The 17,608-nt window shown below is 37.3% G+C and overlaps 1 protein-coding gene across 1 annotated transcript in view; it reads right to left on the bottom strand.

Annotated features, from left to right (window-relative positions):
- Positions 1-6,445: 6,445 nt before the first annotated feature.
- The window catches only part of CASR (calcium sensing receptor), a 35,470-nt gene continuing 24,307 nt past the window's right edge, over positions 6,446-17,608 (bottom strand). Inside the window, exons 4-6 of the mRNA XM_026675521.2 lie at positions 11,500-11,730; positions 9,140-9,263; positions 6,446-8,372 (exon numbers count right to left, since the gene is read on the bottom strand). Coding sequence (XP_026531306.1) covers positions 6,946-8,372; positions 9,140-9,263; positions 11,500-11,730 — 1,782 coding nt within the window. The 3' untranslated portion in view covers positions 6,446-6,945. The remainder of the gene's footprint in view (positions 8,373-9,139; positions 9,264-11,499; positions 11,731-17,608) is intronic.

Here is a 17,608-nt window from a genome sequence, read left to right as displayed (position 1 = left end):
TTACAATTCACATGTTTTGCACAACTTTGAGCTAAGTTTCTGAGTTCTTTCACTCATTTCTGACATAATTGGCCTCCTCAGTCATTCTCAGGTTTAGGCAAACTTTATTAATACTCGTTTACAGGTGGTAAAAAAGCTGTGAGTTGCTAAAATTACAGGCCCAAGGCCATTTAGGGGAGATTGGAAGGTATTCATTTGGAACTCCTTATTGTTGCCTTATAAAACCAGTTCTTGCAGATCTTTTATCATGCATTTTATTGTATTGAGGTCTTTAAAAAGGGAATAAAGCTCAAGAAACAGTGATTAGAGGAATAATTTGAGGATTTTTCCAGACCCCAAAATGAAAAAGACCACTAGGTTATCTTTCATCTTGGCCTTCCTTTTCCTTTGATTTATGACTTTGCATGATGAATAAACTCAGCCAGTGTCTAAAATATACTATTCAGCTTCCTATCTATTTTTATTGACTCTGGGCAGCGACCAGCATGAGGAGGAAGATGAATCTCATCCTTCCTTTTCTGACCTTCCCACCAGCATTTTAATACTAGAATAGATACAGAGCTGCACGACGCTGATTTTCTTATTACACAGTTCAGAGGATGCTCACGGACTCCTCCAGGCCTTAACAATTGCCAGATATAATATGTAAGGAGGTCTTATTTCAAACTCTCGAACATTATCAGTGAATCCGCTTTTTCTAAACACCCTTAATTTTGAGGGTTTCCTTTCCCTTCCTTAAATGGTTTATACTTAATAATAGCTGCAGTTTCCTCTTTTGTTTCTTAGCCATGTTTCTAACAGGTAATTCTGAATGATTTAATTTTGAAGGATTTTTAGGCAAGGGCAAGTACAAAAAAAAAAGAGTCTTAAAATGCTGGGACAGGCCCCTTTTATTTAGCTCTCCAAAAGACACACGTTATCAGTTTATCTTACATCTGCAAATTCAGGAGGGAACTGCACTCCTTGATTTGAGGACATGCACAGCCATATGGTATAAACATTACAAGTAATACAAATATTAACTATAACATACAAGAATAGACTTAGCATCCCTTGAAACGACCAGTAGTGAAACCTTTGTGGTATATTACAAAACAGACAAACTTAATGGTGTAGGTCAAGTGCCTACAGCTGCTTATTCTATTGACTTTTTTTATCTTAAACAAAGCTCATTTTATATGCCCCAGAGAAAAGGGTCGAGGGGCTGATTGAGCCAGTGTGTAGAAATATAGCTGGTACAGTTAAGGCTGCCTATTCTGACATCTCTGAAGTGCTATGTGCTGCACCTCAGTTACTGCTTTCCCTCTTAAGTGTGTGTGTGCAGGTGCAAGATGTTGGTCGATTTACAACCTACAGTGATGCCCAGAAGTTATTTTTTTATACAGTCCTTCTCAAATCTCGTACTACCTTTGAAAATTAAGAGTTACTGGACTTTGGGCTGTATATAAAATCTTGATTATTTGTTAAATTTCTTTTCACATTAGAGTATTTCAAAAAATCCAATTTAACTTCCATTGTCTATGCGCAATGCTTCCAAAGCAGCCCTTTTTAGTTTTGTTTTAGAGAACAAATGAAGTGAGATATAGTAATGAGCACAAGGGGAGAGAGAAATCACTCCTTTTCTTACATTAGAGCTCAGGATGACACCAAAGAAAGGGATAGAAATGCATTCATGGCAAAGCTGTACAGGTTTTAACATGAAATTAGAATACATGTTAAAATTTATGAAGATATTAGAAGATAGGATGGCTATGTGTGCAGATGACTTTAAAAGGGGAGCAGACGGACACATCAAGACATTTTTAACAGCCGTTTCATGTGATTATATTAGAAAATGTGAACCAGACAGCATATGCCAGGGAGAAGCAACAATAGAATATTGTTTTTATATTTAGCTTTTAGAAGCATTTGTGGGATTGCTACAAGGAACAGGAATATAGCTTAGATAAATCTTTGATATGATCAAAAGGAAACTCTTCAATTTCTTAAGAACTAAGGAAACTATTTTCGGTGTTTATATATGTTGTTAGAAGCAGCTTAATTGACTAAACATATTTTTATCCCTTTTAAAATGTCATGTCTAGCTAGACCACAAGTGGGGGAAGCAAACAAATCATTTAGTATGATGCCAATAGATAGATGGCATTTGCTAGATATGAAACTCAGTTCCTATTCAACAATCAGCATGCTATCAGCAGTGTGACTCAGTAGAAACAGATTAAGATCTCAATTAATGTTAAGTAGGTAGTCAAGTTTGGAAGGTTCATAACTACCTTGATGTAGGTGACCTCCCCCAGCTTCTTCATAAAGATATCCACCCATGAAGAAGGATCAGGAAGAAAACCTACATTCGGCCCATTTCCCCCCAGTGGCAAATATATGACCATCACTCACAAGAAAGAAACTATGGCTTGTTGTAAATTGCTTCTACAGCCCTTACGCCTTGCAACCAAGATAGCATTTGATGCCAGTACTGTTTCAACAAGCCTTTTAGTAAGCAATTTTTTTTAAAAAAAAAGATTGTTTTTAAATAACTAGAAAGTACGGTAATTAAGATTCAGGAGGTATATGGAACACTGGTGCGATTTGGGGTATGGTCTCTGTATTTTTCTCAGTGGCTTTCCTAATGGAACCCCCCAAGCTGCAATGTTGCACTTAATTCAATTTATTAGAGCCAGAGACCAGAACAAATAAAAAACTTCCCAGGGGTGAAATTCAACTACCTCACATCACTTCGGGGGAAGTGGTAAGGATGATTTGAATTGGTTTGGAGAGGTGGTAGGGACAATTTGAATCAGTTGGCTCCGCACATGCCCGCCCTTTTCCTTTTAGAAACTGAGTCCCAACAAGCCACGCCCACAGAGCCGGTAGGGAAAATTTTTTGAATTTCACTGGTGTCATGCTGCACTTAAGAGCCCTGGAATAGAACTGTGGAAACTCTAAGATCAAATGTCCTGTCATCAGCCTCACAGCGTACCTTCACGCCCCACCCTCAGGTTAGGTTTTCTCGTAGGAAAGTGAGGGTTCGAATTGAAGAGGAAATACTATATATACCATCTTGAGCTCCTGAATAAAATCTGAAACATATAATACAGCGAACAAACAGATATGTGTACATATGGGTTTTATATGTATATGTGTGAGTCTAACATCTGATGAAGAAAATAGGGTATTCAATCCACCTACAGTATTATGACCAAGCATAAACAGTTGATTGAAGAAACCAAATGGTACCAATCTGCTTTCATTCAATTGATTTTAAAGTCACAAGAATATTTTAAGATTTTAAAGCCCCATGAAATGGCTTTTCTATCTTCAGCCTTAGGACTCCTATTATTTTGAACCAAACCAGGGCAACCTTCACTTGCTGTGTGGAATTACAGCAAAGGAAGCTTTCTAATGCATGCTTGAGAGATGGCTGTTGACTAATATGAAAGGCTTCCAGAACTAGTTCAGGAGTACTACATGGAAGTCATTCTGCCCTAAATAAACCATTCAATCTGAAGGTAGATTTCTTTGTCTGAACCCCCCGCCCCCGCCACCATCAGTGAGTTTAAAAATAAAAATCCCCTGAGGTTTCTAGCAGATAAAAAGATACGCTTTTTCAGACCCTTGCAGTACAAAATGATCTTGATAATAAAATCTTTAATGCTCTGGTAAAGAAATATTAAATTCTTATGTTATGTATTAAACTATTTGGGATGGACAGGCTTAATTTTATGACTTCCTTTAGCCTCAATATGAGGTGTAAGATCTGCATCATCTAGGCTTATATTTACAAGCATTCTGAAAATTTCAAGGGAAGAGCATAACTGTGTGTTGATTATACCTCACATCGATTATTTAACGTTTTCAGAATGCACTGAACAGGGGTGTTTTAACTACCATATACATAACACTGAAGGCCATTTTATATTAGTTTTTTTTTTTTGTTAGACTCCAAAATCATAACATAAATTTTCATTTTCCTCAAAATCTGGCACTTCAGGATTAAATTAGATTTGATGAAGAAATCCACTTGACTGAATTTCAAGACTTTTAAGAACAGCTTTTGGTATGTGGGATGATAAGATTTGGGGAGTTAATCGAGTCCACGATAAATTTCTTCTATTCACCAGCATTCTTAGTGGTGATCCACTACAAATTTCTTACTGTCATTGAAGTAATCACAAAGAAATGTATCATATCAACCTTTTACATCCAAGGTAATAACTTTGCCCAAATATATTAAAAAATTAGTTCCTGATGGGCCTTCTGTCTCTCATAAGATGTAAGATGTCAGATGTAAGCTAACTAGTGTCTTAAATCCAAATGTATACTTATTCATTTTTTTCTATTCTCTAACCAGAAGCCATAGTATTAATGACATAGCATAGTCCTAGATAAAGTACTGTAATAAAACTTTGGCTATGGTTATGTTTTGTTTCTACATATGAACAGGTCTTCTACCTATGTGTGGAAAGTCTAATCAATAATTCTGTAGGTCAAGGTTGTTTTGCTGTTCAAGGACTGGTTTTTTTTGTTATGTATACTGTACATTTATTCTAATATGCCTTCCTAGTTTTTGCTTGGTTTTTTTTTCCATATTTCCTTTTAATTTTTGCATCTGGTTAATGTTTTTCTTCTTTTTGTGCGTGTGTATACACACACAAATATGAGACATCTAAGCTTAGCAAGCTCAGAGATTTGTTTGGAGTACCCGAACTGAGTGAGAGCTTATCTATAATCTATGCAAAAATCCTTGTATGGTTTCTCCAAGTGGTTTCTGAATTTTTAGAAAGGGGCAGTTATTCTCTGGTAAATCTTGTTCAATGAGTGGAAGCCAGAGATCCCTGCCAATCTACTCCAAATCACCCACCACCATTCAATAGATCTTAAATTACCTTCCATTCACCCCTGAATAAATGGATAGTTAATTCCAAAGCACTAGAGTATACTCCATAAAAAGGCATTAAAAACAGAGAAGTATCTACATTTCCTCTCAAACAATTGATTCTCTTTAGCAACTGCTTGCAATCTATGATAAGCAGGCTAATAAGGCTGCATATTACACTGATCCATGACTTGATTCATCGGGGTTAATTAAATGTAGTACAATTGGACAGAATTTGCACATCATACTAAGCTAGAATATGATTGGCTTGGGCTTGGCATAGACATACCACACCTGACTTCAACCATCCAGATGCTCCTACAGTAGAAGTTAGTTCCCTGAATCCTTTTGATGCCAGCTAGCAGCAGTCCTTGTACCTGCAGTCCAGATCTTGGTGCATGCCTACTTTAGCATACATCCACTGTTCAAAATGCTCTCACAGCTCAAATGGAGTTTTTCATTGCATTTCTTAATGGACACACATTGCTTTATTTATATGGATAAATATAAATATTTCCTGTGGGTGGGAAAATGTGAAGTGATTAATCTGTAAATCTTCTGGAAAAAAAGAGGGGTCCCTCTTATGCTATGCAAATATGGTATAGCAGAAGATTCAATCAGAATCCATTACCACCAGATTTAATATTACTCCTGGCTTCTTTCTCAGTTCTTTCTGTATGAATAGGAGCTTATGGAACTCAGCTTGGCAACTTCTGTCTGGAAAACACATTTTAAAAAGTAGGAATTGCAGACATTAGAGCGACTAAGTTCTGACATTCATTTCACATGTGACAAAACCTAACATTTAACTATACCTGTCATTTAGTTGCCCATTAAAAAGAATTCTAGCCACAGAACAAGATTAAACTATCTGCATATCTTTTGTATTGAAGTATGATTCAATTGATACGTTTTGAAAAATGACTACATTATATTTAACTAGCTTACTTTATTAATAGCTTTTCATAATCGAATCTGGTTCTATAACCAGGTTCATTATAGAATCTGGTTATCTCAACAATTGTCAATGTTGTGCTGCTGTGTGCTATTGCTTGTTTTCTAAACTTTTGGGTTTTGTTTTCCTAATTTGTGGGACACACAACTTCTTAGATCTGCTCTTCTCCGTTTGAAGCTCTTTGATGCACAAAAGGCCTGCTAGGGTAGAGATACCATCCAAGGTTGACAAGAAATAAAAGACACATTTTCACTGAGCTCTCTGTATTTCTGTATTTTCTCTATGACAGTGTTTCTCAATCTTGGCAACTTTAAGAATTTCAATTGGTTGGGGAATTCCAGTTGAAGTCTGAACATCTTAAAGTTGCCAAGGTTGAAAAACACTGCCCTAGGAATATGGCTTCTCTTCCCTTTCTCTGCCTTCAAGGTGAATTAAATCTGGATAACATGGCACATGATATCCATAGCACTGGCTAACATGGTGGCGTATCTGAAGACCACAGAATTCTATTTTTTAGGTGTGAAGCATCTGCCCTGGCTTCATGTGTAAAAACATCACTATTTATAATTTTAAATACTTTACAAGTTCAAGCCACTGGCTGAACATTATGAGTATGCTTCCAGGGGTACTGGAGAATATTTTCTAAAGCAAACCACATGACTTGTTTTATGTAAAGCAGCAAGTTTCATCTTGTAAAGTTGCTGAGCAGTTTTACACATAAAGGGGAATTAATATACACAAAGAAAAAAGGGATAATGTACATTGATGTAAAAGCAGAGCATGTTAATGGAACCTTTGACACACTCACAACCAGCAGGTTGGTGACTTGGACCACTGCCGTGGTGGAAAGGAGAATAGGAAAAAAGTTCTTCTACAGGATAGCTGGGAAAGATACCTTCTTGCCGCTCCAAAGTTTTCTTTCTTATTATCTTCCACAACCATGGGGGGGTTGTACTAAAAGGATAGCTAAAGACATGCTAAGGAACTGTTTCTCTCAACTTTCCTTTGAAAGTGGATATAGCCTGCTGATTCTAATAGTAAGAGGAATTAAAGATGTATTCAATTCTTCTCTCTATCCAGGAGAAAATTGCTCAATAATTGGTTCCTTTTCCTTTGATTAGGAATGGATGGCATTGTCTTTGATGGAGTCACTGCCTACTAAATCCCGCAGGTATGCAGCTGACAAAGGTGGCCCTTCTACATGGTCTCCTTGCTTGGTTTCTCCCACTACTGATTCTGGTATGCTGGATTCTTGATTTGAGGGTGTCTGGAATTTGGGCTCCAGTGATTCATTGCCATGCAGAGGAAGTAGGGCTTTATGTCGCATGAGACTATCATCACTATTGCAGGCTTCCAAGGAGTTTCTGTGCTTTGCATTTTTATTGGCTACAGCATTTTTCTGATGCTCCTCAAAGCTTAGTGACAAGGTGACAGTTCCACCACCAAAACTCACCTTCTGCTTGCATCCATGTTTTTGCTGCGGTTCTGCAGATGTTGGTATTGAAAAGGGCCCTTCGTGGTTGCTTTTGCTGCTGATGGATGAGGATGGAGTAGAGCCTGAGGAGCCCCCCAGACTGTTGGACCTCTTGCGGGACACATTGCTGCGTCGCAGTGTAGCTCTGGCTGCCACTTTGAAAGCATGAGCAGCCGTGCTGCAGCGTACTTCCTCAATGGTATTGCGGGATGGCTTGAAAAGGATAATGTAGACCTTGTTGAAGAAGATGCATGCTAAAAGCCCAAAGCTGGCTGCCAGAATGGCAATCACCTCCACTGCTGAGACAAATTTGCCATAGGTGCTGGCATAGGCTGGTATAAAAGAGATCCAAACAATGAAAAAAATCAACATACTGAAGGTGATAAATTTGGCTTCGTTGAAGTTCTCTGGCAGCTTGCGGGATTTGAAAGCAAAGAAGAAGCAGATAGCGGCCAGCAGACAAGTGTAACCAATTAGGAATCCCAGTGCCATCAAGGAGCCCTCATTACAAGTGATAAAGATGATTTCATCCTCCATTTCATGATTACGGAAGCTAGAAGGGGGAGCTGTATAAAGCCAGATGACACAGATGACAATTTGTACAAATGTGCATAAGAAGACCAAGAGGAACTGAAGGTTAAGTCCCCACCACTTGCGATGGAGGCTTGTTGGTATCTTAGCCTCAAAGACCAGAAGAACACGATTGGTCTTCACCAGAATGCAGGAGATGCAGAGCACAAAGCTGATACCAAAGGCTGGTTGTCGTAAGCGGCAATTCCAATCTTGAGGCTCACCAATGAAGAAAAGGGAGCTAGAAAAGCAACAGAGCAAGGAAAACAGGAGGAGATAAGAGAGTTCACGGTTTGTGGCCTTGACAATGGGTGTGTTGCGAAATCTGGTAAAGACTCCCAGGACAAATGAGGTTAAGAAGACGCCTAGTATAGCAAAAAGAGTGAGAGCAATTCCAAATGGTTCTGTCCAGGACAAAAATTCTATTTGCTTGGGAATGCAGAAGGTATGGTTTTCGTTGGACCAGAAGTTTTCAGCACACTTCTCACAAGCACTGGCATCTGGAAAAGACAAAACATCCTCGCTTAAAAGAAGATATCTGAACAGGAACCGCACTTAGTGGCATCTCTGTCAAGAGGCCCAAAGACATCGACATGACATATTGCCAAAATACCATGGCTCCATTCTTGTACATATTTATTATTTTCCATGGCTTTTGTAGAGGAGAAACTCCTAGGAGGTGGTACAAAACAACTATGGTTTGTACGTCCTTTAATCCTGTTCATTTACAAAAAAAAAAGGAAAGAAAGTATGTTCCATCCTCCTTCAGAAAAAAAGAAAATAAAAAGCAGGATGGAACTTTCCTAAGGGATTGTGTTTTGGCAGAAGAAGCGGGAGGAAAAGAATCAGTTGTGGCTAATGTCTCCTTCAGTTTAATTGAGTTCATTAGCTTTCCTCCTTGACTCAGAGATTACCTCATGATTCTTTAATATACACTGTAGCCCCCAGGAATTGTATGTGAAATTATGTTCAGAGTACAGAGCCAACTCTTAAACCCAAAGGCCAGTTAATCATCTTTAGCGCATTTCTGTTCTGTTGCTTTTCTCCCAAACCTGCACTGTTTCCAATTGCATTCACTTCTGGCACAAAATCCACTGCTAATCCGTAAATAAACTAACTGGATGGAGCAATGGAAGAGGTTAGTGATTCATTAACACATTGTAACTGTGTATCGTTATCAACGGTGACTTCCCAAAATGAATTCTGAGTCCATTTGGATAAATAGAGGAGGGGGCTGCTTTTTAAAAAAATCAGAGTTAGATCATACCTGTTTCATCACTGATCTCTCCATCTGTGCATTCAACGCATTCAAAGCAGCAGGTGGGCTCCCCCTCAATTATACCTTTCCTTGTACCTGGAAGGCAATCTCTGCTGCAGTTTGAGAATGGTACCTTAAGGAATAAAGACAGGCTTCATTAATATCTAGGTTGATTCTCCTGATTGGTGGTGAATCAACACCCTTCCAACCCTTTGAACATCAAGCGTGTGTAAAATCTGGATGGAGATCCACTGATAAGCTAAGCTGATAGGGAAGAAGAATACTGATGCTAAATCTCCCTAGAGCTAGTTGTCAAAACAAGGCCAATGGGGGTCTCTTCTATGCACAAGAAAAGAAACAGGTGAGAAGCAAAACTGGCACTCTTTGCTGAATCTCTCAGTGATCCAGAGAAGCAAGGATGCTACAATGCAGACCAGGACAGGTAATTAACCTATGCAATATTGTGAGTAGATAAATGGGTACCACTTTGGTGGGGAAAACCTAGCTGCATTCATGTGGGGGAGAGCAGAAAGCTGGTACTGGATCTGGCTGGATGTGAGACAAGACGAGGCAAGGTGACATGGGTGGAGGAGTCTGGAAAAGCCAGCAACCCAAGTGCCACTAGTTATCTGGTGAAAAGCTAGTTCATGCCCCGTGGTACAACAGGACGAGGTGCATAAGCACTGAACAGAATGAACTAGGCTGTCAGGACTGCATTGTTTGTCTAGCTGCATGTGTAGATTTCCCTCACATTATATGCCATACACTGCATAAAATAAACTCAACCTGAGACAAAAGGCTGGTGGGCATTATGTCTTGCTCACTTGGGCAAGTTAGTGAGTAGTGCCATAGCACCAAGAAGCAGGTGAAGCTGCTGCTTTCACTTGCCCACTTCTTTTGGAGCACAGAGAAGGAATTATGCTGGATAGCCCATCAGAATGGGCTCCGTTTCCTTCCCACTGAGGAGATGCACATTCTTCTCAGAAGTGGAAATAAGAGCCAGGAATCTCCTGCTCACAGCTTAAAAAGGGAGGGAGAAAGGTCACATAAGTAAGTGGGTTTGGGAGTGGAATATTCTAGCATGCACTGTAAGAAGTAGGGAACAAGATGGTGCATATATGCCTAGTTCTCCGCCATGTGACAAGCATCACCATCTGATAAATGTGTGAACCATGCTTTTGTCATGAGATGTTCTTTCTACAAATGTGAACTTAGCCTAAGGGTGTATGAGCCCACTATCAATGTTTAACACTGTCAACTAATTATTGCTGGCTGGGAATGAAAAAGGGCAACATAGAAAGGGCACCTAGTTGAGGAAGCTATTAACTCTACGGTAATCCTATAATTCCAGTTTGCAGGCAAGATCAGACCTGGAACTGTCCAAACAGCCACAAGATGGAGACAAAAGGAAGATCTGCTTACTTTTGAATTGGATTTTTTAAGGTCAGCCGTTCTGAATGAGCAACGCTATAAAAAAAGCTTTTCTTTAAGATACAACTGGTAGAAAAAAGAACAGAGACAAACAAAGGACACTTTAAAGGACAGTAAAATACTTCTCCATTTAAATTTTGTGCTAAATATTAGTTTTGACATCAGCAAGCTGAAGATGGCTGTTATACTAAAGCACACAGAAAAGCAAAATGACTTGACAGCTGTTTGACCACCAGAGGGGTGGGGGGCATGAGGGGGGGATCAGTGCAAAAGAGTAGAACTTGAAGGGCCCAGCGCAATGTGAAGGATCTCAGATTGCAAAAATCAGGCACCTTGAGAACAACTTGAGTACAACTGAGGTGATCATGAATGGCACATCTGAACTGAATAAGCTGTTTTGGATTTGAACCAGCCATTTTTGTTTTCATGAGATTACATTTAAGAAGAAAATATCCAGGAAATTCCACAGAAGCAAAGAAAGATTTTCACAATGCAAAGAAGCATTGAGAGTTTTTTTTTCAAAATAAGGCCAGGCTTCATTTGCACTGGAATATAGGTTCAGAGTGGCTGTGGAGAATGGCTTTTACACCTGCTGTTGTTTTTCCACCATAAAACAACATTATTTGACAAGTATCAAACAAAAACATTTTAATGTTTTATATACACACATATATATATATACACATACACACATTAAATGTTTTTGATACCTGTTGTATCATACACACACATACACACACCCCTAGCTTGATCTCAAGGGGGAAGGGAAGGGAAGGGAAGGGAAGGGAAGGAAAGGAAAGGAAAGGAAAGGAAAGGAAAGGAAAGGAAAGGAAAGGAAAGGAAAGAAGGAAGATATTCTTTCCTGAGGAGAGGGAAGATACTGTGGATACCCTTGGAAAATCTGAGAAATATCAGTTAAAATGCTGGGTGAGACTTACCTCTTTGGAAAATCCACTCCATAGGATCTTATTTTCATTGATAAATAACCTTTCTCCTTTTTTGGCATAAACATTATAGTGTCCAACCTCCTCAAATACAATGGAGCCATCTTCAGGGGACAGATGCCAATTGATAATTGAATAATTTCCTATTAGGCCTCCTGACTCATCAAAATCCACTTGCTCCCCCATATTATTAGTGAAGTTCAAGTGTCGCAGATGCTTCAGTACCTAAAAAAAAAAAAAAGACCCAGAGATGCTAAAAGTGATCACTGCTGTGAATGAGGCATCGCTGGAAGAGGGCTGCCTCACTGCCACCCTAAATAAAAACAATAAACTTCTTGAAATAAGGAGAAAATAGAATTAATCGAGATTTTTGCTTATAAAATACTCCTGTGTTGTTCCTATAACTGTAATCTTTTTTGGGGGGAAATTTGCATGACAACATCACTGCTTATTTATTAATTACTAGCCCAAGTCAATACAGAATAGATACAAATAAGAATGTCCCAAAGGTGCTTTTTTCAAGAGGCAACTGGATTTTCTTTTTTTTAAGACGTTTCGCTTCTCATCCAAGAAGCTTCTTCAGCTTTAACAGGATAGTGAGGAATGGAAAGATGTATATCCCTTGCAGACAGCTTGTACTTTGCATCCTTTTAGAGGGTTCTTCAACAGAGCTAAAGAAGCTTCTTGGATGAGAATCCAAACGTCTTCAAAGAAAAACCAGAAAGTCCAGTTGCCTCTTGAAAAAAAGCACCTTTGGGACAACCATGACCTGGATGACTGAGAATCTCCATAGACATTCAAATGAGGACAAAACAAGAAAAGACTCAGACAATAAAAACATTAAATACTTAAAAACACTAACCAAACAAATGCAAATAACACATTAACAAGTTCAGAAAATGATATTCCTATCTCTCATATGGCAATTGCTACTGAGCAGAATTTAGCAATCCACTTGATTATTTTTATAGGCAAAAAAGAAAAGTGTTTACCTAGCTGGACTAGTTCAGTGACTAATAGGGTTATACTCCACATAATAACTGCGGCTAGAATTGTCTTTGCACAAAATTGGAAACAGAACAACACCCCCACAAAGGGTATGGTGATGAAAAAAGGTGCTTGAATATGCAGAGATGGATAGACTAACAATGGAATTAAAAGATAAAGAAGAAATGGTATATTACATGATTTGGGATACATGGTACGAGTGGTTAGAGAATAGATGTAAAGACTATATATAAAGGTTATTCAAGAACGACAGGAAATATAGGTATATGTATTTGTGAAAAGGTAAAATATATATGTAAGAATATCGACATAAAAACAGTATAAAAGAGGAAAGGAAGAAAAATGAAAATACTAATGTGTAAATTTTGTGTGATACTGATACTGAAGCACTGTAAAGATTGGAAAATGTGATGTAAATGTTGGAAAATATTTTTTAAAAAATATGAGTGACTAATAAGGGCCCTGTTAGACCGAAGTAGCCTAATGATATGTAAGAGAGCACAATGAAATATGGGAAATTAACTATATTGCTGGTTTTGATAGAGAGAGCAAAGGTGATCTTGGGAGACTATTCTTCTCCAGAACGACAGATGATATAGCATTATATCTAGCTAACTAACCAATGTTTTCTTAAACAGAGCAGAGATGATATTAGTAAGTTAGTTGGCTACTTTCAAAGTTCTTCCATATAAACCAATCTTAAAGGAATAGGGAAATAAACGTTGATCCTTTTATAACTCAAGTGTTCAAAATACATTGTTTAATCTCTATGTTTGCTCCTCACATGTTTTTTGAAGGAAGAAATTGGCTACAAGGTCACAGTAAAATGCCTTCTTTCCAGCAAAAAAGTAAAGCTATTAGCAACAATTAAGGTGGTTGAAAAGTAAGTAACTTACAGACAGTACTTCAGTTAGCATTTTCTCATATGAGCCTCAACAGAGCAAAGACCACATTTCAAAAGCAAAAGGGCATATGATACGCATCAGGGGATATAGAGAACCACTGTAATATATTTAGTTTTTATTACTTCTAAAGATCTTTCTTCCCTATACATACAAAACTGTGTGCCGTAGAACAGAAAGCTCAGCATTTTGCCTTTCAATAATCTAATGGTGGCATGTATAAAATTATTGCCTCTGCAACTGACAAATCAGTTTATTGCAATTAATAGCTTTAGAAGCTTCAGCAGTGGTATCTTTTGTTTCTTTGATGTTGTCGATTATTGGAAGATGATTCAAAGACATTTAGAATCTTTAACCCACTCAATGCAGGTATTGTTTATCTTCTAATTATGATTTCAATTAGTGTACCTCTTGGTAAAGAGAATTATTTAAATTTGGGATAATATCTATTTTTTATTGGTGCAATAAACTCCTAGGTTTGCAGACAATGCCTCAAGCCATCTTGTGTCAAAAGATAAAATAACTGCATAGTCAGCATGTAACAGGATGGATATAGGTTTCTTTGCCAACAACAGAGGGTAAAGCTTGTTTTTTAAAAAAGCTTGAGTAATGGAATTAATACAGAAAAAAGTAGAACAAGTGTGTAATCTTGTTTAACTTCTTTTTGAGTTGATCAGACAAGCCTATGGTGGTGGAACACTAACCTGCATGAAGGTATTTTCATGTAACATAATAATTAAAGTAAAAAAGTGATTTATGGTCCAGGATGCTAATTTTGCTCACAGCCTTTCCCTAGGTAAAATACCATCTTTAAGTCAATAAAAGAGTCACATACAGTATCCTGAGACAGGTCAATATGAATGAACAAATTTACTTTATATCATTCTCATATAGCTTAGAATAACACCTATTTTGAATATGTCACATTGGATGCTGATTGATTTATTGTCCAATTCAAAGATTTGTTCATCACCTTTAAAGCTCTTTATGATGTAAAATTAAAGCACATCATCCAATACCAAGTCGGAACTGAGGTACTTATGGCTCCAACTTTGCTGACATTTGCAAGCAAGCCATACAGATCTATTCCATAATTTATATCATTAATTTTATTGGCATTTACAATGTTTTATTGGCATTTACAATTATTTATTATAATGTCATTGTAGAGTTGTTATTGTTTATATTGTTGTATCCTACTCAGATTCTGCTAGGATTTATGCAAGATATAAATAATGTTAAATAAATGAATGGGTTAATAAGTAAATGGCTAATTGATCTGAAATTAACTTAATAGCTTACCTCCTTTCTTAAAAATTGGGACAGTTATTGATCAACACCACTCCTCAGAATAGGAATGGAAAGGTTGATAGTGATAAAAGCCAAAATCAGAAATCAAGTCACCTACCCCTTCAGCTTTGTCATTCTTCACTCATTTAGGTATCTTGGAAATGAGAATAAGTAATAAATAGGTAGTTCAAATGAACTCAGTTGAGTAACAACTTCATTAAATACAACCCCAAAGTGCTCTGCCTAGACTTCTTATATGTATCCATTTGATGTATTCATAACTATGTTTATACTTATACCTGTTATCTTATAATCGCTTGACAAAATAAATAAATAAATAAAAAATTATGGCCTCCTTGTCCCAGAGGCACCCTTAGGAGAAGTTGAACCACAAGACACCAAAATTCAAAAGAGCTTTAATCTTTTTATAATTTGTACTAACTTCCTCCAATTAGTCGTTTGCACCTCCCTTTCTCTTCTTTTCAACACAGACTTCAATTGTTTTTTTCAAAGCCAATCCCCACGATCAAACTCCTTTCTTATTTCTAAGGTCTCTTCATTTAATTTGGCATTAGCTTCAACTCAAGCATGAAAATCAAACCATGTCTCAGAGTTAAATTTGGATTTGGAATTTTGACCATTAATTAACCCTTGCACCATCCTAGATTTATTGGGAAAGGATTAGTGCACAAGTCTGTTGCATTATGGAGATTAAAACACTGGAGACAACCACCCCCCCCATCAAACTCATTAGATATTTTATTAGGGGCTCCTATCCAAGGGAGTTTTACTGGGAAGTTATTTTCTGACCTGCAAATCAAAGTATTCACTGAGTAATTTTGCTGAAAGAAGAACAGAGATTAGTCAATATCAGGATAAATACGTCTTAAATTCAATTCTGTTTAATAGGCTTGAGAATACCAACATACAATTAATAATGCTGACATTTCCACTACTCTTAATTTGGCTCCCCTTTGATCAGTGCATTTAGAATAAAGCATTCAAATTTGGTAGCCATTTGGATCAAGCTCCAAGGCCCATAATTAACTTTATCCTGCTTCAAATAAGATAATATGAAGAGAATACATGTTATTTCATTGGAGATAAAAGATTTCCTGTATAAATCCAATCCAGCACTAAATCATAAACAAGGATTATTTCAGCATTTGGCTGCTTAAGTAACAAATTCAGCAGATTCCATCATTATAGTGATATATATGAATATCCAATATACATTCAGAAAAAAACCTGACCCAGTGGGATTTGTACATATAGTAAGTGCACTTTAACTTGGATGGCTCATTCCTGCTATTAATTGTTGCACACACACACACAGAGAGAGAGAGAGAGAGAGAGAGAAATGGAATTTCCTATTCTTGAAAGTGTGGTAGTAATCATCAGAGATGATAGGGAAAGCTTAGTAAAGATATTCATTTTGTGAATAGAGGTAAAATGGAAGATGAAATGAAATAAGTATATTCTCTATGATGACCTGATTCATTCTCAAAATCGCAGATTATCTTATTGCAAAACAGAGATGTGAGGAGGTGAAAGGTCGCCTTTGTTTTTACAATGACTTAATAGCTTTTGTTTGGACAAAAGCATTTGTGTCAGCCTTTGTTTAATAAAATTCTCAAAATGGCTCCCGGTAGTAATTAAAGCATTTTACAAAGCAGCATAAGACATCAGAGCAGTTGGACCAGAGAAAAAATGCTAAAAAATATCATTGGATTAAAGCCAGGTGGGAGAGGCTGCTTTAGTGAAAGAGTTTCTATGTGAAGCAGTGTAATACCCATAAACACCCATGTGCACATGGGAACTCCCAAATCTGCTGATTTGTTTCTTATTTTTTATTTCCAGGAACTAGCTTGCTCTCAAGTAAGATGGCCTGTCTAAGCTCTGTTTCCAATAATATTTGGGGATGATACACAGCATCTTGGAGTCCTACAAAAAATTGGGAGGAGCAGTGTAACCAATTACAGCTCTGGTTGAATGGATTATTTGAGAATGATCTCGCCTATCATGCTGATTTCCAAATTTTTCCAGGAACCCACTGCCCCCCCGAAGATTGTTAATAAATGTAATGCTGGTCAAGGATCCTTGGAAGGACAATTCACTGTCCGCATGACATCTTAGAAAAAGGCCATTCTTTACCTCACTTCAAATACCAGGAGAACATTGAGATGAATTAAGAGTAGCAAGAAGCCTTTTCTTTAGATACCTGGCTGAAATCCCAAGCTATTTAAGACTTGTGCTAGTAAGTAAACGCTAGACATTTGAATTATATTGAGAAACACTATCTGTGCATGACATTATTTGGGACTGATATTGTTAGTTCCATTTGGTTGGTCTCAACCAAAAACAGCCCAGCTACACTTCAGATTAATTGAAGATGCCTGGTGATAGCTATATGTGTAACACTCACAGTAGAGTAATCTGGATATAACAAACTCATTATAGGATTGTAAGAAAAAGAACACTGCAGTTTATGGTGCTTTACCAGGAAATTTGCTTTAAAATTTGAATTTCATTAAACTGATTTCATTTGGAGTTTAACTCCAGCGAAAAAATTACATTATGATAAAATTATATATGATCCAAAGCCTGTGACTCTTAAAATTAGAATTCCCTTATCAAACAATAATTGGAGCATTCCATTGCACTACTGTATAATTCTTATTCTTGTTTAACTTGCAGGAATGGAAATGAAGAGCAGAACGAAGCAAAAAGGGAGAACGTGGGTGTGTTGTTGTTTTTTTGCTATTTATGGCCTATGGAATAATAAAAGATGCCATCAACCCTGACTTAGTTAATAACTGATCTTCCACATTTTATCTTCTACTTACTATGAATGAAAATATTGAACGGATTTACCTGCTGTATTATTTCAAATATTTCCATGG

This window comes from Notechis scutatus, chromosome 2 (genome assembly GCF_049901735.1).
Source record: "Notechis scutatus isolate UNSWTSFEM ecotype Mainland chromosome 2, rNotScu1.2, whole genome shotgun sequence".
Classification (NCBI taxonomy): Eukaryota; Metazoa; Chordata; class Lepidosauria; order Squamata; family Elapidae; genus Notechis; species Notechis scutatus.
The sequence above is the reverse complement of the archived record's forward strand: the minus strand, read 5'-3'. Positions and strand labels throughout refer to the sequence as shown.